This window comes from Lissotriton helveticus, chromosome 3_1 (assembly GCF_964261635.1).
Source record: "Lissotriton helveticus chromosome 3_1, aLisHel1.1, whole genome shotgun sequence".
NCBI lineage: Eukaryota > Metazoa > Chordata > Amphibia > Caudata > Salamandridae > Lissotriton > Lissotriton helveticus.
Window position 1 is genome coordinate 1277115481 of NC_136061.1, and position 26464 is coordinate 1277141944.

A 26464-nucleotide genomic window follows, 5' to 3' on the forward strand; every position below is an offset into this window, starting at 1 on the left:
AAAGAATTTCATTATGCCACGTGCCTCATATTCGGACGGCCTGACCCTACCTATGCGCCTTCGAACCCGGAGGCTCAGACGGGACTCAGTCTGATTCCACACTGGCAGCTGTGGCCTGGCACTAATAAACCCCCATGGATCCGGCGATGGACATAGACTGACGCTGGTCATGCCATTGCGACCTGTGCCAACCTGACACCGAGACTACCAACGACAGCACCCCCCGGCAGCACCAGCCCCATTCTCATCCAGAGGACCACAAGCCAGATCGGCGCCAGCAGAACCCTTAGGTCTTAGGTCGGTTCCTCAGCCTTATTCTGAAGGGCTAGGAATGGAGGGAATTGGGAGGGTACGCTGGACACTTTACAAGACCAGCCTTATCAGGACATGGACTAATACGAGCAATTGGGTGAAACCAGCAGACTGGATACCTCTCCAGATTCTGGCCTGCTTTCTCCCCCTACCATGGCTACAGAGGAGGGAGCATCATACGCTATGGGGTGTGAAGAGCAGCTGAGGTCCTAGACCTTCAGGTCCCTTCTGTGGCAGTCATGGTGAATATCTTGACTGAGGTCCTGCAGCCTTGTGTCTCCTCCTCTGCACTATTGCTGCCCCTCAATGAGGCCTTAACAGATGTCCTTCTGGGAACCTGGTCAAAGCCTAGCACAGGGGCTCATGTGAATAGGACAATCACCCGCCGCCATGCACCAGGCAACCCAAATTTCCTTACCAACCACACTACCCCTGAGAACTTGGTGGTCCAAGCCTCTACTTCCAACGGTTTGTTCTCTTCTGCACCCCCGGACAAGGAATCCAAGAGACTGGACAATTGGGGTAAGAAAATGTTTTCTTTTGCCAGCATTGCATTGTGGTCGGTGAACACTGCATGCCTATTGGGCAGTTAGTCCCACTCCCTGTGGGAAACAGTTGCACAATTGCTGCCACAGGTCCTGGAGGAGCCCCGGGCTATCCTCTCCCAAGCAGTATCAGACGAGAGAGATGCAGCAAAGTTCGCCATTCATTGTGATCTCGACATGGCCGACTTGCTGGGCAGAGCTCTTTCATCGACGATGGCTGTTCAACGCCATGCCTGGTTGAGGACTTCTGGGTTTTCAGGGGATGTACAGGCCTGTCTCATGAACATGCCCTTTGATGGCACCCATCTCTTCGGAGACAAGGCTGAAGCACTTTAAGGAGTCATGGGCTACGCCAATTATCTGGGCTTCTCGGTAGCCACACGCCCCCTTCTGCCTTTTACCCCTTTTGTGGCTACGAAAGGGGTTTTGATCCGCGCCAGCCATATCCCACCCACAAGACCATGCAAGGTAAACAACCTCTGTACAGCCGTGGGCGAGGCTCGTTTCTGACCCCATGTGTCGAGCAGCCAGAGATTGGGTCAGTCCACCACCCCCTTGGCAGCCTCCGCCTTCAAACCTTCTTGGTCCGGCCCTTCCAGATCATGGGCGGCCAGTTGTGGCAGGATCAGCCATCACCTCCACCACTGGCATATCCTCACTTCGGACAGGTAGGTTCTACAGATAATCCGAAGGGGCTACTCCCTCCCCTTCAAGACTACTCCTCCCTCCATGCCTCCAACTTATGACCAGCTGATGGAGGATCACCTGACTTTGCTTCAGGAGGAACTTATGACTCTCTTGGTCAAGGGAGCCACAGACAGGGTTCCGGTGCCAGAAGTAGGCTGTGGTTGTTATACCCGCTCCTTTCTAGTCCCGAAAAAGGACAAAGCTCTTCGTCCTACCCTAGCTGATCAGGCTGCCCCTTCTAGAGGAACATCTTTAGCAGCAGCAGGGGAGGGGTGGTCAGCAGCAGGGGAGGGTCCACCACCCTAACCTGTAAACTCTATATCTTCCTGTGTGGAGACTGAGTGGTGGCAGTTGATAACAGTCAAACTTCTTCCCTACGTTTGTAATGTTGTTTTGGCAGCGAGGCGACCCTCCACTAAGACCGTGTACGCCTGCTGGTAAAACAAATTTGTAAAATATTGTACAGAAAGGTCTATTGATCCTCTTTCTTCTTGCCTTTCTCAAGTCCACTTTTTATTTTGACCCTTGCCCAGCAGGGCTCTGCACTGAGCACTGTAAGGGGTTCCTTACGGCCCTGTCTGACTTCCTCAGGCTCTCAGACCAAACCTCATTATTTAAATCTCCCATTGTATATTGATTCCTCAAAAGCCTTGTACATATGTTCCAACCTTACCCTTTCACTATGCATCAGTGGAACCTTAATTTGGTTCTCACTTTTCTAATGTGTGCTCCATTCGAACCTCTGCACAATGGCCCCCTCCGGCTGCTTATTATCAAAACAGTCTTCTTAGTGGCAATCACATCAATCAGGAAAGTGACCGAATTGCAGGCTCTGTCATCCAAGCCTCCTTATCTGACCATCTTCCCTGATGTGCTTCGCACTAGGGCCTCTTTCTTACCGAAAGTGGTAACACCATTCCATGTGGGGTAATCTGTTGCTTGGCCACTTTCTACGCTCCTTCACACCACTCTAAAGAAGAGGAGCGACTCCGCCGTCTGGACCCAAAAAGAGCGTCATTGTTCTACCTTGACCACACTAAAGAATTTCAGGTGGACGACCAACTCTTTGTGGGGTACGTGAGAAGAAAGAAAGGTGGTGCAGTGCAGAAGAGAACTATCTCACAATGGGTTGTCCTCTGCATCGCTATTTGCTACACTCTGGCCAAAAAGCAGTCTCCGGAAGGCTTAAGAGCTCATTCTGCCAGAGCTAACGCTGCTACCATGGCTTGCAATGTGGAATTTCAGTCCTTAACATTTGTCAGGCAGCATTGTGTGCCCCTGGACTGTCAAGTCCTCAGGGACAGCTTTTTTGGCCGCTCTGTCCTGCAGGACTTCCTGGTCTAAACTTGTCCACAGTCCCTCCTCCGGGGATGGTGTTGCTTAGGTATGTATTCAAAGGTAAGGAATCTGCGGAAAGATGTCTCTTTCTGATGGACGATTGTGAGGAAAGCGTCATAGGAAGGAAATGCTCACCAGTCTTATTGTGAATTTAAAGAAAACAAGCTGTGTCCGTTCTCGGCATTGGAATCATGAACTTTGATTTATGGCAGTTTGGTAACTGAAAATTATATCCAACTCATCGGGGTCAATTTAGAAACCTTTCAATTACACTTCCTTTCCAGTGTCCTACTCTTTTGGAGTAGAAGGCGGCTTCAAAACTGGGACGAGCTGAGCTGTTTTATTTTTATTGGACAAAGCGTATTGATGTTACAACCATACTGTAAAAAAATCAGGTATTAATTCAGGGGACCAAGTACTCCCGTCAAGTGATCATCACAATCCTTGTCGGTGAACCACTAAAGTCCCAAAATTATCTGAGCTCAACTCCCTGGTAAATAAGGCACAGAGCAAAGTGGCTTAACTTAGAGGCAATGTGTAAAGTATTGATGCAGTACTAAAACCGTAAGAAAGTAAAAATGGAAAACAATAAAAATCCCAAAACAAATTAGAAAAAAAAAAAAATGTAATAAGTAAAATGACACCAAAATGGCAAATAATGAGAGCCGGAGATGTGGATTACATATTTTAAGTAAATAGCACCAGCAAGTACAAAGTACAAATGATAGTTAATGTTTGAGATAGAACATGACCTGGGTGCAATTTGCCGCTTATAGCTATAGGCCGCAGATTGGATACACAAACCAGGTTCTTCCTGGTCAAATAATTTACCATCTAACTTTAGTTCTATAAGTTCCAATCTCCTGCAGGAATATACTTCCAAAGTCCCCACGACCTTAGGGAAGGCAGTTATAGAATCACAGGGTATCAGGCAGAGGCCAGCAGGAGTGCCCAGTGCATGTTTCCCATGGTAACCCTACACACTTTGGGCATTTTAAAGTTGGTCAAAGTCTTTGGCCACACTAAGGGGTCGATTAGGATCGCGGACGGACTTGAGTCCGTCCGCAACCCCTGAGGAGGAGGGAACGTCCGCATGGGCTGCGGCGTTCCCTCCGATCAAATTAGGATGTGACCGCCAGGGTGGCGGTCACATCCTCTATCTCTAACATTGCGGCGGGTGCAGCTTCAAGCTGCACCCGCCGCAATGTAAAAAATCCATGCACAGCATTTGCGTGCACAAAGCGGCAGGCACCGCGCGGTGCCTGCTGCATTGTGCACGCAAATGCAGGGGGGTACCATAGGTACCCCCCATGTGCACCCCCCACCCCACCTTCACCCAGGGGGCCCGCAACGGGCCCCCGAAGTGAAGGTCCGTATGCTTTTCCACGGCGGTAAAGCCGCCGCGGAAAAGCATATATTTTCAGACATCCTAATATGCCTGGCGGTGTCTGATAGACACCACCAGACATGTTAGTGCTTTTCCGCCGCGGTCGCCTTCCGACCGCGGCGGAAAAGCGGCGGACAGATTATCAGACCCACCAGCCATCCTAATTTGGCGGTGGGTCTTTGGAGTCTCCGCCGCGGTTTTTCCGCATCCTCCAGGCCGGCGGACACTTCCGCCGGCCCGGAGGATGCGGAAAAACCGCCATCCTAATCGGCCCCTATATGTGGGCTCGATGAGTACTGGAAGTGTTTGAGGAGTGTACTCAGTTAATCCCTGTCTCCTCCCACATATCACACCAAACTTCAGTTTTATGCAGTCCCTGTACTCACAACAATGTAAGAGACAGAAATCTGGTATAACGAAACAGAGCCTTCAACCAGACAGTGAGTACACGCAAATTATTTTGGCATTCTTTTTCCCTCCTTTGAAATGCACCTGAAATTTTGTGTGTAAATCTAGTGGACCTGTCAAACAGGCTGTGATACTGTAATGTCAAAAGAGGCACTGGGATTGGTGCCTGAATTGCTGGGAAGGCAACAGAAGAGCAACCCCCCCTCCAGGTGTCAGCTAACATTTGCCTATGACAGGGGAGGTCTCTTTTTGAAGTGCTCTCAAGTGTCATATGAAACCCCCGGCAGACTTGTCAAGCAGGATGTGGCATTCAAGCAGTGCTTAACACTTGAATTTCAAAAATGGATCCTCCCAACCTCCCTTGCATATTCTGTCAGGTTCAGAGGGTCATCACTGCCCATTCAGGGCATCCTATTGTTTTGCTTAAGGGAGCAAGTTATGTTATGTCATGTTATTAAGATTCATACAGCGCACAAATACCCAGTGGTGCCTTGGCGCAGAACGCAGGCAGGTGAACTATTCATTAAATAGCAAGGTCTTTAGGGCTTTACGAAAGGATGTTAGAGATGGAAGATTTCTGATGAAAAAGTGGAGGGCATTCCAAAGTTTCGTAGCAATACAGTAAAGCTACTAACGCCCCAGTTAGCCTTACAGGATCCCTGAGAGAGCATTAATTCTACCCCTTCAGACCTGAGACATCTGTTTGGGGAGTACCAGTTTAATGACAGCTTCAAAAACTGAGGACCGGTGTCGTGAAGTGCCTTATATGCAACACATAAGGCCATAAACTTGATGCGACCCTTGACTGGAAGCCAATGCAGTCTCCTAAGGTGCTTGCCTATTGATTGAAACTTAGGGATCCCCAGCAGGAGCCTAGCTGCTGCATTCTGGATCATCTGCAATCTATGAGTCTGCTTCACGGGCATTCCGTGATAGAGCCCATTGCTGTAGTCCAGTTTAGCCATGACTAGAGAGGTAATCACTGTTTTTCTGCTGTCTATTGGGATTAGAGGTACATTTTTCTTGATCCTCTTAAGTAGAAAGAAACTAGCTGATGATACTGCCTTGACTTGCGCTTCAAAATGTAGTCTCTGGTCTCTAAGCACTCCAACATTTTTTGCTTTGGTGACCGTGATGGGTGCTTCTCCCAATTCATCTGCCCACCAGATCTGTGACCAGTTAGGGGAAAAATTCCCAAACAGAACCACCTTTGTCTTTCCTAAATTAAGCTTGAGGCAGTGCGAACTCATCCATGCGTTGACTGCCAACATACAATCTCAGTTACTGGTGAGATGACGACTTTGCAGATTGACAGGACGGTTTGAATGTCATCCACGTAGGATGTTAGCTCCATCCCAAAGGATCAGATTAATGCAGACAGTTTAGATACATTAGGGCTCATTGAGGAGCCCTAAGGTACTCCACATGGGAGAGTGAAAGACGGAGAATCATAATTACCCAAGGCCACTGATTGTATCCTATTGGATAAAAAAGAAGAAATCAAAGCTAAAGCGATGTCCGTAGTGCCCAAAACATTTAGACAGGTAAGTAATAGTTTATGGTCAACCGTGTCGAACGCTGCCAACAGGTCGAGCAAGATAAGAGCTGCAGCACCACCTGCATCCAAGACCGCTTTGATTTAATCAGTGGCTTTTATCAAAGCAGTCTCAGTGCTGTGCTCTGCCCTGAAACCTAATTGGGATTCATCCAAGAAGTTATGTTCCTGTAGATATTGTTTAAGTTGATTATTCATAACTTTCCCCACCAATTTGGCAGGGAGTTGAAGACGTGAAATGGACCTGTAATTATTAGTGTCAGCTTCATCAAGATACGATTTTTTTTAAAAGAGGCAGAATCGAAGCCCTCTTCCGGATGGAGGGAAAAGCACCCTGTTCAAACATAAAGTTAAAGATTGAGGTTAGGCTGGGGCCGAGAATCTCAGGAACTTATTTAAAAATCATGGGGGGGAAAGGGTTATTGGGAGAGGCAGATTTAGCCTGAATAATGTAGGTGGTGACCTCATCCACTGTTACAGCTTTGAAGGTTGTCGCATTAGGAAGTGGCGGTATACCTAGGTCTTGAATCTCAGACGTTGTCCCATTGTCAAAGGTGGTATAGATTTGTTCCACATTACTTTGAAAATGTCGAGCTAGTGAGTTGCAAAAGTCCTGAGAGTGATTATTCGCTGTTTTACGGTTTTGCTGGTACGGTAGATAGACTAGTTACCACTCTGAACAGCTCTTTGGTAGAATTTCACACCTCATTCATGCCTATTTAAATGCTAATTACTGGCTTGCTGAAGTGGGAGAACAAAATGCATATTTAGCATCCAGGGATTTTAGGTAGAACGAAGGTAACTTTTTGAAGTTTTCCTTTCTGGAATATTTAGAGCAAATTTGACTTCACGAATAAACTGGATTTTTAACAACTATTAAAAATAGTTGTTTAATCATTTTTCTAGCTAGTCCTATTCCGAAGATACAGCTTTAGTATTTAATATTGCATCCAAGTGTTTTCCAATGGAACAACCAAACCTGCTATGGTAAAAATAATTTTGAAGTCATTTTCAGTGTAAAAACATGGTTAACATTGAATTTTTATCTGTCCTTCTTTTAAATACCATGCATCCTGCGTCCTGCATTTAAGGGCAATAAGACCTACTTAAGGTTGACTTATAAATATTTATAAGGAAGGTTTAGGCCTGTCAAAAAGGGTTATTTTGACTGGTCAAATTTGCAGTTAGAACCTGCAAAGCCAGGCTACTTGAGGGAGGCCTGCAATCACGTTTACATTGTCGCGGTAGTGGATGGCACTATGGGTGCTGCAGTCTACTTGTGTTATTTACGTTACAGGATCTGGGTACACCTTGGTACCATATACTAAAGGCTTATTGTTAAGTTAAATATTCTCAGTAGGATTATAACAATTTTACCTTGAAGAAAGGAGCAACACAAGAACTTTACCACTGGTTAGCAGGAATAAAGTGCACAAAGTTCTATAGCCAGATAAAAGGCAAATAAAATCTGGCTCAACCTGAAGAAGAGGAGATTCCCAGCACAAACTCTCCCCAGCCCTTAGAGAGACATGCACTTTCATGTATTGTTAAATGACCTCTATTACTACTTGATTGTGTTTTCAAATTTTAAATGTGTTTCTATCTAGACATCTCTGACTAGAAAGAACAAGCATTAGGTTTGTAGAAGCATGTGTACATCAGTGTGATCCACAAGGCAATCACTTGATTGAATTTACATGTTTTCTCTAAGCACTACTTGCTGAATGCCAGATAATGCATACAGTTTAGGTAGGCAGTGATCCAGAATGTTGGCACAACCCAGAAAAGAGTTGCTGCTGACATCTTCCTGTTTTTTCATTGTTTGTTATCTTTGAGTTGCTGGAAATTAATTACCTTTATTCTTATTCTGGTGCCCTTACACTGTCTTCAATCAAAATGCTTTAGCCTTCCTAGAGCAAAGTTAAAGTCATTGTAGTGCACAGTTGTTGCTAAGCAACTAATAGGTGAGGCCACAAAAGAAATGTCCTAGCCCAGTTGATACATGGTAAATCAGTATCAGTGATTTTGTGCCCACCATGTATGGCTCTGATGCATTTTTCGTTAAAGCCTCAGGGGTGCTTTTTCTACACTATGTGGACAATATGAGTTTAGGATTATTAGTGCTGAAGTGAGAACAAGTGAATAACTTAGTTTCTAAGAGTTGCTTGGACAATAGTTGGCTGGATGTTATAAAGACCCTCTCCTTTGCTGGCTACCACAGTCGGGAACAATATTAATAAAAATTCTAGGACACACTTTAAGAAAATGAATGCACAGAAGTTGACCAACTGGGTGTCTGGTGGCACTTTTCTGGTCATTTTTTGTGTTACTATGGTTCTTTGTCTGCTTGCTGTATTTAAATAGTGCATACTCTAGGACTATGGACTAAATGGAAACTGACACTGCAAGTACATGCCATTTCAGAGGTCTAGCTCATTCAGAGTAAACATCTTACAACAAAAATAACACGTCTGTCCTATTAGGTCTCAGGCATATAGGTTATGGGTTGCGACTGTTATACTCTCAAGACTGCACTACAGAAAGTAGTTTACATGATAGTCCCCCTCCTCTGAACTGATCCACCTGACTATGTTTCGAAATCAGATACTATGATCATATTAAGTCTATATTGTAGATAATGCAGCAGGTGCCAGTGAGGCACGCATAGAAGAGTAAGATCCTAAGCAATATGCCAAGAGGCTTTCTGGGGTGATCCAGTGATATTTATCACAATTCTGACAAAGCTGTATATTCCACCCAGCACACCAGTCTCAATATATAAACCTATTGCCTACCTCTCACTTTAAATAAGTGAAAAGGGAATGCAGGATACTGGCCATCCAGCAACCTGAACTCTTTCATCTAGTAACTGTCACTCCCAAGTATTCATAATCACTACACTTTCAGTGTAAGCAAATTGTTTGAGAAGCATATTGCACAATAATTCCAGTACCAATAGCATACCATCCCATGGTAGAAAAAGCTTAGATTTCACTCCAGGGGAAGAACTTTGTTATTCCTTTAATACACTCATTTCAGAGGAATCCCAACTTGTCTTCTTGACAAACTGCTGCCAACGACAAAATATAAAAAGCAGGGTATGTGGTGTTTGTTAGCAAATCAGCCTGTCCTGACACAATTTACAGTAAACTCTTAAATTCCCTAACTCTACCCGATTAAATTACAAAAGTGCTACGTCTTCAATTTTTTGCCTTTACTACCCTTCATTGTTTGAAGAGATAACTTGGAACTCTGACACCTTTTATCTGTCAGTTTAAGAGAAGTAAAGGCATCCTTGTGATTTATCTGTTACCAACGACTTCTCCTTGTGAGAGAAGTAATGTTGAACTTGGGTCCTTAAAACCTTTTTTATCTCTAATTGGGAACAAACCTCTTTTAACTTGGAGAGTGGAGTGCAGAGTCCAATCGCCAGGTACCACTAGTTGCTGACCACTTATGTGAATTTTAACCTAGTTGATTTTAATCATAAATCATAAATCCACAACATTTTTTTAGTGTTAATTATAAAACGTTGTTTGTCGTTGTGTCAGTCCAAGAAAGAATTCTGTAAGTTGTAGGTTATGAAGCCTTTTGTTGGACCAGGAAAAGACTTACAGTGGTGGAATATTGTAAGAACGTTCGAGATTATACAAGTCCCTTCTACACCCGTCACATGAATATCAAAGTGCTTTGGTCTTGAAAGGTCATGTCCCATATCACCTTTGTATTTCTTTTGATGGTCCATTATAAGGTGTCACACCCTACAATATTTTGTGTGTTGTAAATACTATGTGTACTGATTTACTTTCTCTTAAGGACCTACTTCTTGCCACTGACCACCAGGATGAAAATCTTGGAGGGTTGCAAGGCACTTACAAATTATTCTGTATTTTCTTTGCTATAGACATCTTCCCACCACCAGATCTAACTGAAGAAGGATTAGCTCGGCCAGTCCTGGCTGGAATTGTCGCTACCATTTGCTTCCTGGCAGCAGCCATCCTCTTCAGCACACTGGCTGCTTGCTTCGTGAACAAGCAGCGGAAACGCAAGCTGAAGAGGAAGAAAGGTGAGAATTAATGTGATTAGAGTGATTGGAAAATCACAATTTGTGAAAGAGGGTGGGTTGGAATGGAAAAGCTAAGCTGGGATAAAAAGTATTTAATGAAATATAGACTGAATGTCATTTGACACCTAAATGTTGTAAAATGAATGGGAGGTGAGATCTAGCCTGCTTTTTGTTTAGCTAATGTGCATTTGAGCTAGGGAGGCCCTTGACTAAATTTGTCTAAAGGCTGAATTTTTCTCCCACCTACTGAGGGTGTCGTGCATAGTATATACATACAGTATTTCAGCCGGGCTGTGTCACTTATATCGCTCGACAACCCGGGCATATTAACAAGTTTTGTCCTGGCTTATTTGTAGTGTTGTTTACAAATTGTCTCCTTTCCCTCTACAATGTCTTTTCTATATCTGGTCATCATCCCCTTGCCTCTCTGTCGAGACAGAATTTTCATTTAGTGCTGCCCATTCCTTAAATTGTGTTAGTTTAACATTTCATGGTGCACCGCTTAATATTGACTTGGATTTCCTGAACCATGCCAAACGGTACTTCCAAATGTCTTTGATTTCTACTCACTCTGTATGCAGCGCTGTCTTCAATCTGCATGTTCTGGTCTTCATGGAACTCAGTCCTCCTGGTCATAGTGTAGCTTTTATCCTTGCATCCAGCACTTTCCCACGTCCTACTATTTTCTTTCATCCTTTAGTGTAGTACGCTTAGACACTGTTATGTTCTCCTCCACTGTGCCACTCTCATTGATCCCCATGCTCCATTCATGTTGTAGGGGATAACTGATATGGGTCATGGTCCTCAGGCTCTGTAGTGAGTTGCTGCCGCCAGATTGTCTTACCATGTGATATTGGGACTGTTTTAGCTCCTGGTGCACTCCTGTTTCTTGTAGTGTGTTACTGTTTTGTGATTTATTTCCATATACTATAGCTCTGTGCCAGAGCATAGTGTTCTTATTATTCTCTAGTATGACACTGTTACACTTCCTTGTGCTTTTATCTCAATACACTGTGCCACCTTAGGGGCCCTGGTTTTAGTAGTATGAACCTATTATAGATTAGCATGCTTTACATACTGCTCCAGTATTGAAGTTTTGAAAAACTAACTAAGGGTATTGAAAGCAAGTGTGCAAATAATCGGCAACAGTGTTAGGTTGACTGGAAACTCAAAATTTGTTTTTGGTTCAGTAACCTGCATATATTTCTACCCACCTTCACCTTTGGCCTGCAGATCTGCTATTTCTCAGTTGTAGTAACTTTGCTTCAAAAATGTGCAGTAGAAGTAACAAAAACTTTGTGGTTGTCAGCTAGATGGTTTTGCTGCATCATGATTGGCATCTGGTAATATGGGTAACTCGTTTATTACTTTCATGGATTTACCAGTTGGAGAGCAAGGAAGTACTCCTTTCAAGTACTGTTGATGCTTGAAGAGAGATGATGGCAATTTTAGAAACTCAAACCTTTGAAGTTTATTCTTTACCATCACTCCAAAAGGTATAGAGTCTCTTACCTGGTTGTAATTTTGCCAAAGTCTTTAGGGATAATGTAATACACATATGTTGGTGAAATACATGGAGCAGGCTCACAAGAGGCAGACAGAAGCTGCTTCTCCTCTCCTTACGATGAGTTGTCTATCTTCAAAAAGTCTACGAAATAAAGGATTGTGCTGCTAATGGGAGTTTGCCATCTCACTCAAACATAAAGTGATCTAGAAACCCCATTAGAGTGTGTTTGTTTGCTAATCTATTTGAGGGCTTGCACACCTCCTAGCTTGCAGAGTAGAAACAATCTGTTCACCTGCCAATGTTACAAAACAAAAGCCTGACCCATATTGTGTTTCATCATATATTTGTTATTCATCTTGAAATCATCATTGATAGTTATACATGTAAACTATTTCTGCCTACTGACAGGAATCCCAAAAACCTACAGATCTTTTTAAAGGATTAATCCAAGTAACAGAGGTGAAATCTGCCATCAGTTTTAATTGCAGTAACAACCCATACATCTATTTTCTTCCATAGTCTTTATGTTTAATGCAAAAGACTGCATTGCTGTACCATTTCTTCAAATCTTTGCCCAGAGTAATCCTAAGAACAAAGAGGTAAAGTTGAAAAAAGTAACCTTATAGGCTGAATGTAAGTCAAAGTTGAAAACAACATGCACTGGCTCTTTAAGTAACCAGCAACACCCATATCCCAACTTGCCAATGTAGTGGCAATTGCCAGACCGTCTCAGTTCTTTTTTTCCTGTTCATGTTGAGGGCATAGCAGAACACTTCAAGGCTTTGTCATCATATTGTATGAAGTTCTTTTCTCTAGGTTTAAAATGTCTTTCTTCAATATTTTTAAGGCATCTGAAGCATTCCAACTACTTTGTGGAGCAAATATTTTCATGAAGTTCCCATTCTGTAGGAGAAAGAAGGTTACTTCTTATCCACATTATGTTTGTTTGGTATGTTTACCATCCTCACACCCAACTCTTCAACAACTGATTCTTCCTCCTAAACCATTGATGGTCCCAAGGCATATCTCAGTGACTCGTGTCAGAAATATGCTTATCCTTGATGTGACACCACCACCTTCTACACCTCAAAATATTCAATCTCAGCCCATTCCACAGTTCCATTTGCCTGCTTCTCCCTCTAAGGAGCATCCAGAGGAAGTGATTCTTTGGACGTACAAGAGAAAGATGTCTTATCCAGTATTATGGGTGTCTTTCATAGATTCACATGCCTGAATCATTCCCCGTCGTCGGAATGGGAGTCCCCGGTACATAAATAAAGTAATGTCCCATAGACATATAGATAACTAGGCCTAAAGGCCCCACATTAGTAACATATCCATGTCCTTTTGCAGAAAGGACCAAACTCTAGAAAAGAGCCAATCAGCTACCACCTCCCTCTAGAACCCACCTGGAAGGAGACTCAGTCCCTCAGATTTTCTACCGCACGTTATGCTAAGGGAGTCTCCTCTGAGCTCTGCTCAGTTTTTTCTTCACAACTGGTTTCCAGTGTTCTTTGATATCTTATCCTGTTTCTTCTGTGACTGCTGATAACCATCATGGCTGACACACCAAAAAGGGTCTTTTTAGATCCTGTGGTCCGTGTGGAAAGAAAAGGTTACATATTGATGACCAGCATAAAGACTGCCTATATTGCCTGTATCCGGACCATTCTTCTAAAGACTGCAAGGTATGTCGTACCTTTTCCACTAAAACCCTCAAAGACCGTGAAGTACGCCTTTTAATCTGGCTCCAAAGGCTGAAAGACAGAGACCACCTTGAATCTTCTGAGGAAAGTGAAGGTTCAAATTGAAGCGTCCCCTAACTGTAGGGAACGACCCTCTGGGCACAACGTGAGGTATCAAACTGATTTTCTAAAAATAATCCAAAGTTCAAACTTGAATAGTTAGACGAAACTTTTATGGTTCATAAATTCATCATATGATTTTTAATGTAGTCTCCGTATAATTTTCGATGTTCAAAATCACATCCAAAAACACTCTTTTTGCAAACATTGCAATTAAATCCATGGGCGCGAAATGCGTTGGGAAGATGCTACGTCTAATATATATATGGATTTAATTGCAATGTTTGCAAAAAGAGTGTTTTTGGATGTGATTTTGAACATCGAAAATTATACGGAGACTACATTAAAAATCATATGATGAATTTATGAACCATAAAAGTTTCGTCTAACTATTCAAGTTTGAACTTTGGATTATTTTTAGAAAATCAGTTTGATACCTCACGTTGTGCCCAGAGGGTCGTTCCCTACAGTTAGGGGACGCTTCAATTTATACATACGTCACACCTCTTGACCGACCAGGTGATACCTCCGTGGCACACAACAAAACCACAACTTAGGATCTAAATATTGCTTGTGCCCAGTCTGCAACAGAGTGAAAGTGAAGGTTCTTCAGTCTCCTCAAGATCTTCTCTAAAGAGACCAAGGGTGGCTTCTCCTAGCCCTACGGTTCCTCCTCAAAAGAAGACATCAAAGAAGTCTTCAGAGGTTCTATCCAAGGCAACTTCTGTGAAGGTTTCCTCTCAGGAAGTTTACACCTTCAAAAAGCCTGCTTTGACACCGTCGACGACGGCATCGTCGACGACATCTTCATCGTCGAGAAAAGCTGTGTCTACTGCTTCACATGTATCTACGTCAACGACGACTGTTTCTACGTCGACGGCATCGTCGTCATTATCCTCGTCGACGACTACGACCCTATCGTCGACAGCAGGTAAGACTTTGTCATCGACGATAACCATCAAGAAAACACCGTCGACGTCGAAGACTCCATCGACGCTGACCTCGCCAACGACGGGATCGGCGACAACCTCGACGACGAAGCCAATACCATCGACGTCGGCACCATCGACTAAAGCATCGTTGACGGAGGGCTCGTCAGGGATGTCACCAGCATCGACGGCGGCCCCGTCGACGAGGACTTTACCTTCCACGACACCCGTCGACTTTCCACCGTCGACGACCGTGCCGTCGACGATGATGGATTCTGGTCTTCAAACCACATGTGTACGCCTAAGAATCACAAAAAAGGCACTCACACCGTCTTTAACATCGCCAAGCAGAGTTCAACCGCTGCCTCCAGCATGTCTTCTTCAAGAGGAGGAATTGATGAGGGGGACATGTTTCAGACGGCAACAAGTCCTTCGGAACTTAATGTAAAATGCCAATGTTCGGATGAAGATGAGGATCAGGAGGAGGAATATCATCCGCCACCTCAACCTATGGTTTGCCTGCCAGCCTCTTTAGTTACTGACTTAAGATACCTTATTCAAGACTACAAGCAAAGGTTTCCAGAGTCACCTGCTCCACCGCCTACCACAGTATCTCCTTCACCAAGACCACGGCTTCCACCTTTAAATATTCAGCCTGAGCGGTTTGAACTGCCATATCCTCCGACTTCTGAAGAGGAAGACCAGCAGGAAGAGGGAGAACTGCAAGATGCCCAATCTATGCATGATGACTGGGATGACTGTCATTCCCTCTCCCGCGTCTCCAGTGCCTGCGCCCGCAGATTCTCCACCAGGTGACATTGGAGGATTCCATAATGTAGTTGAGAGGGCCGCTCAACGTTTTAAAATAGCAATGGTCTCTCAAGAACAAGACTGTTTCTTGTATGATTTTAAAGAACCTCTCAAAAAAGCAGTGAGATCAATACCCATTATTGATTATTTATGGACTCAGGGTGTTAAAGTCATGCAGAACCCTTCCTCCGGTGGTACCTCGATTGGATAAAAAGTATAGAGCATCTGATATTGCACCGGCTTGTTTGATAGGACACCCCAAACCAGACTCAGTAGTGACGCAGGCGGCGCAGAAGAATTCCAGAAATCCTTCTGCCCCATTATCGGCACCTCCGGATAAGGAAGGCAGGAGGTTAGACAACATTGGGAACCGGTTCTCCTCAATGTCTGTAATGACGGTGAAGGCAGCCAATGCCTTAGCGCTCCTGGGATGCTACAATAGACAATTATGGGCGGATATAGCCCCATATCTATCTGAATTACCAGATACATCCAAAGAGGAGGTAAAGAAAATATTACTAGAGGGTGAAACCTCGGCATCAGAAATAATAGACTGTGTGATGGATATCGCTACAACTGGTTTCTGACAGCTGGCTGGAGCAGCAGTCTTGCAACGGCAAGAGTGGCTAAAAGCAACTTCCTTTCGTCCCGAGGTGCAAACGAAAATATTGGATATGCCCTATGATGGCCAATTGCTCTTCGGCTCCAAAATTGATGAAGAGCTACAAAATATAAAGAAGGACACAGACACTGCTAGGGCTCTAGGTACTCTCCAGTACAAGAACCAGTCCTTTCATGGGTGTAGAGGAAGAGGACAGTCCTCTTAGAGAGGAAACTATCAATACAGGTCTTCATACTCTTCAGGTCAGAGTCGACCCCAATATCAGCAACGCCAGCAACATGGACAACAATCTTCTTATGGCAAGTCGTCCTTTCGTGGTAGAGGACAGCGGAAAAACAATGGTCGTAGACAATGACATGTCTCTTCACCCAGTCCTTCAGCCAGTCCCAGATTTGTTTCCCTCATCAAAAATTGGAGGAAGGATTTCCCATTTCTTAACAAATTGGAGAAAAATTACCACGGACCGTTGGGTCCTTCAATTGATTCAATTCGGCCATTCTCTGGAATTCACCCATATTCCACCCCAAACTCCTCCCCGCCCAATGATCACAAAAATCTACGGCTGCTTCTCCGAGAAGTCTCTCTTATGCTCCAGAAAGGGGCAATAGAGAAGGTACCTCCGTCTCAACAAGGAAGGGGATTTTATTCTCGCTTCTTTTTAATTCAGAAAAAAGAGAAGAAGTGGAGACCGATTTTGGACCTCAGGGCCCTCAACAAATTCCTGAAGAAGCAGTCGTTTTGCATGGTAATGATCCAGGAGGTCTTACAACTCCTGGAAGTGGAAGATTACATGACGTCTCTGGACCTTCAGGACGCTTACTTCCATATACCAATTCACAGAAATCACAAAAAATATTTAAGATTTGCAGTGGCAGACAGACACTTTCAATTTTGCGTCCTGCCCTTCGGGCTCAAGTCTGCACCTCGCATCTTCACGAAGTGTCTCTCCCCAGTAGCTGCATATCTGAGGCAGCACCAGCATCAAGTCTTTCCGTATCTGGACGACTGGCTGATCAAGGCTCCATCCTTAAAAGACGCGTCCAGGTCTTCCAACGCTTGTCTGCAACTTTTCAATCATTTATTTAGGACTCACGCTCAATCGGGAGAAATCAGTCCTTCTACCTTCTCAGCGCATCAATTTCCTAGGTGCAACCATCGACACACGACTAAGGAGAGTCTTCCCATCTCAAGAGAGAAAGAACAAACTTTTGACGCTGGCTATGCGTGTAACTTCAAAGAGGACCTTAACAGTCCGACTTTTCAAATCTCTACTAGGGATGATGTCATCATGTATCCTCTTGATACCTCACTGCCGGTTACAGATGCACCCCCTTCCGGAGGTGCTCTCAAAGCAATGGGTCCAATGCACAGGGTCTTTCGACGATCTCATCGAAGTAACTCCTCAGATGGTCAAGGCCCTTCAATGGTGGATGTCTGCTCCAAACCTCTCTCAAGGTGTACCATTTCTGGTTCCGGCTACACCGCATGTCATCACAACAGACGCCTCCTTGGAAGGTTGGGGAGCGTTCCTTCAAGATCTACAGATAAGCGGGAAGTGGTCTCCCTTAGAAAAGGGGCTCCATACCAATCTCCTGGAACTGCGGGCAGTCTTTCTTGCCCTGCAAGCATTTCTGCCAAGAATCAGAAGTTCCCTAGTGCTCGTCCGTAAGGACAACACAACGACGATGCACTACCTCAACAAACAAGGAAGGACACGCTCTATAACACTCTCTCACGAGCCGCAGAAAATCTGGAACTGGTTAATTGGACACAATATATCTCTTCTAGCGGAGTACGTCCCAGGCATGGAAAATGTACTCGCTGACTCATTAAGCAGACATAGGTCAACATCTCACGAATGGGAACTAGATCGAGGAATGGGGCACTCCTCGGATCGACCTGTTTGCCACAAGATCCAACACCAAATGCCCACACTTTGCAAGGTGGCATCCCCAGAAAGGGTCCCTAGGGAATGCATTTTCGATCGCATGGTGCAACGTCTTTGCATGCGCCTTTCCACCATCATTCTGATAGCCCCAACGTGGCCACGCCAACATTGGTTCACGGAACTTCACCGCCTATCTCTGGAGCCGCCGATCCGCTTGAAGCCGTTCCCATCTCTCCTCACAATGACCAACCAGCAAGTCCAGCATCCAAATCTAGCCTCTCTCAAATTAGCAGCTTGGCTCCTGAGTTCAGAGAATTTCATAATCTGAATATTCCACCAGACTGTAGAGCCATCCTGGCTCGAGCACGGGCGGATAGTACCAACAAAACATACTCTTTAAAATAAAAGAGATTTTGCATCTGGTGTAAGGCTCAAGGTATACATCCTTTCTCTTCCTCTCCAGAACAGATACTGCCTTATCTTCTCTATCTGGCAAACTCAGGCCTTGCTCATGCTTCAGTCAGAGTCCACTTGGCAGCAATATCCCGCTACAGAAGATCTCCTACTGGCCCTTCTCTTTGGTCCCACAGGTTGATCAAACAGTTTTTGAAAGGACTCTACAGAACCTCCTGTGAAAATGTTGCCACCTACCTGGCACCTTAATACGGTCCTTAATCAGCTCATGAAGCATCCTTTTGAGCCAGTACACAGGGCTGACCTAAAATACCTCTCTTGGAAGACAACCCTCGTGCTTGCACTCACCTCGGCGAGGCGGGTGAGTGAGCTCCAAGCCCTCTTGATAAAGGAACCCTTTCTGCAATTCAAGCAGGACAGAGTAATTTTGAGGACAAATCCTAAATGTATTCCAAAAGTCCCGTCGGACTTCCATCTCAATGAACCTGTGGTCTTGCACTCTTTCTTCACGAATCCCAGTACTACAGCGGAAAGGTCGTTGCACTCTCTAGATCTTAAAAGATGCCTGAAATTTTATATTGAAAAGACAGAAACCTTCAGAAAGTCACATCAACTATTTGTGGCTTACAGCAGGCCCAGGAAGGGCCTTCCACTTACCAAATAAAGTATTTCACGCTGGATTTCTGCAGCTATTTCATTTTGTCATGAACCCCTGCAATCTAAAGTGAGAGACCACTCTACCAGGGCCATGTCCACGTCCTTGGCACTTTTTGCAGGAGTGCCGGTCATAGACATTTGTAGAGCGGCAACATGGAAGTCGCCACATACCAACACTAGGCATTACTGCCTGGATACAGAACTCATGAAGGACGCTGCAGTGGGCCAAGCAGTACTTCGTCATCTATTTCAGTAGAGGTGAGCCCTCTTTTCATCCCTCCATCCTTCTCAGGTATACACATTTCTCTGTTGTATGATTTGATGGTTTTTCTTACTAGCGAATGTGTATTTCTATTAGTCGTTTGATATGTTGTTATCTGATGACTTATATATATTTCATACCATCCGAAATGTGCTCTGTTCATTGATTGCTACTCTGATTCAGGCATGTGAATCTATGAACGACACCCATAATACTGGATAAGAAATGCGTTACTTACCTGTAACTGCAGTTATCCAGTATTGGTGTCTTTCATAGATTCACATGCAACCCTCCCGCCTCCCCTGGAAGGGCTCACCTACTTCTCTCAGTAATACGCCTACTTAGCACTGTGCATACGAAAATCTGAGGGACTGAGGCTCCTTCCAGGAGGGTACTAGAGGGAGGTGGTAGCTGATTGGCTCTTTTCTAGAGTTTGGTCCTTTCTGCAAAAGGACATGGGTATGTTACTAATGTGAAGCCTTTAGGCCTAGGTATCTATATGTCTATGGGACATTACTTTATTTATGTACCGGGGACTCCCATTCCGACGACGGGGAATGATTCAGGCATGTGAATCTATGAATTAGATATGTTACCTCCTTTTAAGATGTGCTGATCAAGGGAACGACAAAACTGAGCATTCCATTGGAAGCCAAGAGAGCATCAGTGTTGAAGATCATGGAAACACTTAAGCCATGTTTCCTAACCACACCTGTGCTATGTTTGGCCCCAGCATTTTTCAGAGCTTTCCAAAAAGAGGTATCTCACTACAGCAACCACAAAGGCTTCTACTCTGAGGCTCATTAAAAGAAACATAAAGCATGGGATCAGAAACTGAGCAATTGATTTGCAATTTAAATTGTGTTGGTCCCGTTCAACTGGTTCATCAAGCCACTCATATAGTGGGCCATACATTAGATTGTACATTTAACTCCTTCTTATTAGAAAAGATGCAATCTATTACACCATTAACCTGGACCGATCATAAAGTCATAGTTTTCATAGTAAAAAACTCAACCCAAGTAACTTCAATTAATACTGCCCCACTGAATTTTAAAGTTAGAGCTTGGAAAACAATAAATGCTACCAAGCTTAATGATGTTTTGGCTGACTTTCATCCTATCCTAGCAAAGGACCTCAATGTAGCTTCCACCAATTACAAGAACTGGATCAATGCAGTCTCTAACAGTCCCTCTAAAAACATTTAGAAAACTCATAAACAAACCTACTGCCCCCTGGTTCTCAGCAAACCTAAAAGTTTTAAAACAAAAATGCAGATGTCAAGAAAGCCTGTAGAGAGAAAGCTAGTGTGAGGCAGAATGAACCAAATACGAACAATACAACTTACGATGCAAGAGTTTGATTATAGTTAATAAATCACAATATGACACAGAGAAAATCAATCTGGCTAAAAGGTCAGCTAAGGGACTATTTAAAACAGTTAATATACTTTCCAGCCCCAGTACCCCAAACACTGGTACCTGACCAAATGATGTGTAAACTATGTGTAACAAAATAGCAACTTTTTTCCAGGAAATGGTAAAGAAAATATACTGCAAATTCAACCCCAGCTAGAACACAAAAATGATGGGCAATAGCTTGAATAGCTCACAGATTTCACATGCTGCCCTTCACAAGTTCCCTCTGCTTAGTGAGGAGAAAGTAGGATGCGTATTGATTCAACTAAATCAGGTTCCCCTTTAGATTCCTGTCTGCCAAAAATCCTGCAGACAGTAACTAGTACGGTCTTGGCTTATCCGACTAAACTCCTAAATGCGTCCCAAGCTGGAACCTTCACAGCACATTGGAAGAAAACCTCAATTCTTCCCATGATGAAATGCAGAGCTCTGATTGGCTGCCAAAACCTCAACCAGGAAATGTTGGGCGCCATCTTGGAACTCTGCTTCAGTCAAGTCCCCAAAAAAGAAAGTAAATCTTGACAGGCCAAAAAAACATTACAAACAAAACTTTTGAAATCGCGAATTTCGTGGTAGACAAAAAAAAAAAAACAAGCTTGGGCGCTTGTGCTTATTTTCTATTAACCCCCAAGTGGGCCAGGTCCCAGGGGCATGCAAGTGAAATAGGAGAGGGGCACACAAGGCCATCTTTCTAGGGCTTATGAAAGCCCCGGGGACGGCAAACTCCCTGGGCATTGGTTTTTATCTATGTGGGGGGTGCTGAAATGATATCATTGATGACATCTCAAATAACAACGCATACACCCATTCTACAAGTGACATTCCAATTTGCAGACCCATACAAACAATGACACATCTCAGTGATCCATAGAGCCACCAACACGTCGACTCACCCATACAGCCACTAATACAACCACTAACTCACATGTACAGCCACTCAGGCACCTACTCAAAGACCAGTACAGCCAGCCACTCACACATCCACTCATACACCCATGCAGCCTTTCTTATACTAACACATGTACTCACTCACCTATACATTCACTGAGTCAAGCACATACTCTCCCATACAACCTCTCTCACACTCACTTACCCATATAGTCTCTCACACACCCATACACTCACCCATCCATCTGTACCGTTACAGACCCATACAGACACTTATGTACCTGCTCAGTCACCCATTTGAACCCACTCATTCACCATTTACAGCCACTGACACACCCACTTTCTCACCCATACAAAAACTCACACAGCCACTCTCTCATCTATACCGTCTCTCACATACCCACTCACTCTTCTATACACCTACTCACTCACCCATACAGGCACACCCACAGCCACTTACCTACATGTATATGTTTAACACTCAGTAACTTTTAGAAAACACTCCGAATCAGTGGATGATATCATGAGTGATGCCATTTTAGATATCATGAGTGATGACATTTCAGATATCAACAGTGATGTCATGAGTGATGTCACTGACCATGTCATGAGTGATGCAATATGTGAAGTCATAAGCCGTGCATTGTGGGGGCGTAAGTTATAGTTAGCTCAGCTAACTATGGCTGCTGAATTCCTCTGGTTTTGTACGAGTGAAATGTGAGCCTAACTATAACGTCCCTGTAACCTTTGGTTTATCAGTAAAAAAATCTCTATATATATATATATATATTTTTTTGCAGTACGTTCACCTGCTGCTTCTCTCACGATACAGGTGCAATCCTCCGCGTTGGTGAAACGCAAGCTCAATTCCCCTACGATGGCCCTTCTCCCTGGGCCGCAAATGAGGCGCACACTAAGGGATTTGTATTTTGTTAATTTATTATAGCCACAACCAAAAAACACCCGACAGATGCATTTCGGCTACACGCCTTTGTCATTGTCGGTAGGGTAAATATTACTCTTTCTTTTTAAAAATAAATCATAAACATAGAAAAGGGAAAAGCAGTTCATTCAAATTGTGTGTGGAAAGCAATGAGGGGTTAGTTCAAATCATAACAGATCCTATTGTTTCGACAGCGGCCATCTTAAGCAAAACTGGGGATCACACTGACTGTGCCTACCCCGTCCACCTCTGTCATCTTCGAAACACTGCAACGGAAGCACCTCTCTCATCCGTTGCTGATTTGGTGGCAGGTTTGGAGGAACCGGCCATGGAACTGTTCCTAACTCCTGCCTTGGTGAAGTCTGCTCCATCCAGGCTTCAGAAGAAGTACAGGCCCCCAGATTCGGATCCTGCATTCCTGAGAACTGATCCTACTCCTGAGTCGGTCATTGTGGTAGCGGCCAAGAAGCAACATTCTACGGCCCCCTCATCCACGGTTCCTCCGGACAAGGAGAGCCGCAAGATGAATTCGGCGGGAATGTAGGTCTGCAGTACAGCAGTCACTTCCATGAAAGCAGCAAGTTCAACTGTGCTTCTGGGCCGATATGACCGTTTGTTATGGGAGTCTACCCAGCAGTTCATTGAACTCCTCCCAAGGGACAGACGGGAAGATTTCCAAGAGATCTTAAATGAAGGCATGATGGTTTCCAATCAAATCATCAGTTCGGCTGCGGACACCTCTCTCTCTCGGCTCATGGGTACTGTCACGGGGTGAATTTGAGATGCCATTCCTGGTTGTGACTTACCTCCCTGAAACCGGAGGCACAACAGCAGATTGCCAACCTGCCCTTTTCGGGTTCCACACTCTTCGGGACCCATGCGGATGAGGAAATGGCCCGCATGAAGGCGGAAGTTGAGACACTCAAGGCTGTGGGTTTGGAGAAGCCAAATGAACAGTGGAAGACTTTCCGTCCCTACCAACGGCGCTACTCCTCCCAGCGGTTCCAGCGCGGGCAGTGTCGCAAGCGGGGCAACAGCAGCAACAGCAATATCAGAGGCAGTCCTTCCAGAAGCGTCAGAGGGGCAGAGGTAACCAGCAGTCCACATCGGGGAATAAGGGCCCGGCTGAGTCTAAGCCGTGAGGGATTACTCCCCCCCCCCCTCTTCTGTTACCCACTCCGGTGGGGGGAAGCATTCAGAATTACCTGGCAGAGTGGAGAAAAATTACTCAGGACAAGTGGGTGCTGAATATTGTTTGCAATGGATACAGTCTACGTTTTCTGAGAACTCCAAGCGGAGGCCGATACCCTGTTAAGAAAAAGGGTGATGGAAGACGTCCCTCTGTCTCAAAGGGGAAAGGGTCTATACTCAAGGTTCTTTCTTGTGCGCGAAAAGGGCAAAAACGAGTTCAGGCCCATTCTGAATTTGCGACAAGCAAACAAATGGATTCGCAGGGAAAAATTTTGCAAGCTGTCCTTGCACCAGATTTATCCTCAGCTGCATCGAGGGGACTGGCTTTGCGCAATAGATCTGCAGGACTCATACTTCCACTCGCCCATTGCACAGAAACATTGGAAGTTCCTGCGCTTCCTAGTCGGCACCAATCACTATCAGTACACCGTACTTCCGTTTGGTCTGAAGTCTGCGCCCAGGACGTTTTCGAAATGCATGGCAGTGGTGGCGGCGCACCTCAGGAAGAACAAGGTGTCTGTCATTCTATTCACAGATTATGACTATACACAGAGATCCCCTACTACAGAAGGAGTAGTTTCAAACCTGTAACTCCAGTTCTGTAGTAGGGTTATCTCTGTGATAGTCATAAGATACCCACCCTCCTCCCCGGTGGAAGAAACGTTTTTCCTGGATGCTACAGGCCTGGCTTTAAGAGACCTTCAAAAAGGACTGAAAAGTAACTTGCCTTTGGCTGTGCATCATGGGATACCGAGGGTCTCAGGAGGGTTCCTTAAAGGCACAGTATCCCTTTTCCATACACATAATGGCAGCCTATGGGGCTTGTCTGTCCAACCCTTCCTCTCTATCATGACAAAGGTTTTTTGTCAAGGGGAGTTTCTCTATGTGTGGAATTTGTACATTTATATATTATTTGGCTATCCTTTTTCACTTCAGGATAAAGTGCTGGCCAATGTAGCCTTGTTAATGTCAGGCTGCATTATTTGTCTTTCATTTTCTCTTAAGTGTCTATGCAGGACTGCAGAAGAAGACAACTTAAGACAATTTAAGAGACTATTTTGGTTGCTCCGGGGTCCCCGCCCATGGGCGGGACTATTCACAGATTATGACTATCACAGAGATACCCCTACTACAGAACTGGAGTTACAGGTAATAAACTACTCCTTCTTCCATATGGTTTGGCATTGATCCATAATAACACAATTTTGGGTGAAAGCTCTAGAGGCAGTGGCGAATGTAATGGGAAAAGTTTTGGATTTGGACACTATATTATGTGTGTTGTGCCTTATGCCCATGTCTAAAAAGACCAAATATCTAACCAGGTTCATAGACCTAGCACTGGTTCTGAATAATCGCCATGTATCCATGACGTGGAAATAGCTTGGTTCCTCAAGTTGGAGTCTGGCTTAGGGAAGTGGGCCACCGCCAAAGCTGGCACACTTGCACACTTGCAAAGGTGGAAGTGGGTTGTGCTGGGGGTGGGGGAGGTGGGATGGGTCTGGGACACATTTATGCTGGCTCTGGAGGCCAAATCAGACATGAGGCAGCCTGAGTCACGCGAAACAAGTAGGCCGCCCCGCTGATCTTCAGTGAAACCCGGAATTACGATGATATTTTAAGTGACTAAAGGCTGGTATTCCCTTTACATTTTGGTATGTGGCAGCACAGGGACTTCAGCGCTTCATGGTGGTGCCCTTTCTACAGCACTTTGGGAACTTTTGAGGTAGTTTTTCTGTTGGAGTTGTCCACATGACTTTTTAACACTGCTTTGCTGAAGTTCCTGTCAGGAAGGCAGAGTTAACATTGGGCTCAGCTGAGGCCTAACCCACACCCACAGCTGGTTTTAGCAGCTGCACCATATTCTTTTGTGGTGCCTTGCAGTTTGTTTTGCCTCTATTGCATATTTAAACTGGGTTTGAATTTACTACAATTATTTAACTAAAGTGGAAGCAAAAATTGTGCATGTTGGGAATAATAAGCATAAACAAACAACATCTCCTCCAATAGTAAAATAAAAAATTGTATTTTCTAATGAGCCAACTTTATCTACCTTATTGGATGAATTGCAGGCTGTTTGTTTAAATTGCATCAGAAATTTAAAACATCCGAGGGGCGTGGCTAGCAGGCCATGTGAGCGGACGCACACCGCTACGGCTCCGGCGCTGATCGGGGCATAATCCTCTAAAAATCACCCCGGGGGCTCCTGGGGTGCATGCATACTGCGGGGGAACATAGCGCCTTGAAGCGACTGACCCCGCCGCTGGCTAGAGGGCGATTGGAGACGTGGAGTGGCCGGGACCCCGGTGGTGCGGCCTACGGAAGAGGTGTGCGGCCTGCGACCGGGGCCCACAGTGATTGGTGAGGCCGTCCGGCTCACGGAGGTGAGCGCCGTAAGTCCCTGAAGGCTGGGAGCCGGGTCGGAGCGGACTACGCCGCAAGATTGGATGAGTGTATGGTTCGTCGCCAGGAGAGTCCCGGACCACGGAGCGGCTGAGGGACCGTGGGAGGAGAAGGGACCGAGCCGTGGGACGAACGGCGGCATCCGGCGGCGCCCGAGCTCCCTGCGCTGGTACACGAGAGGTGAGGCCCCCTGAGGTTTGGCGCGGACGCCCCCCCCAGGCAACGGGGGGATTATCTCTGCCTGCCTGTTCTCTCCCCCCCTGCCCTGGACTGCCTTTCCTGCCTCCCTCGCCCGCTCTCGCTGAACCGCTCCTACATCGATGGAGGTGCCGGAGGGGAGGCGCCACCTAGAGACTGCATGAGGGCTCTTCTGGGTGCTCCCCTCCTGGACACCCCCTGTGCTCTTCCTGGTCGAGCGTGGGGTTTGGAGGG

The 26464-nt window shown here is 45.2% G+C and overlaps 1 protein-coding gene across 1 annotated transcript in view; it reads left to right on the plus strand.

Moving 5' to 3' along the window:
* The window catches only part of IGSF9B (immunoglobulin superfamily member 9B), a 1214248-nt gene that overhangs the window by 800591 nt on the left and 387193 nt on the right, over positions 1 to 26464 (plus strand). Inside the window, exon 16 of the mRNA XM_078681939.1 lies at positions 10137 to 10298. Coding sequence (XP_078538065.1) covers positions 10137 to 10298 — 162 coding nt within the window. The remainder of the gene's footprint in view (positions 1 to 10136; positions 10299 to 26464) is intronic.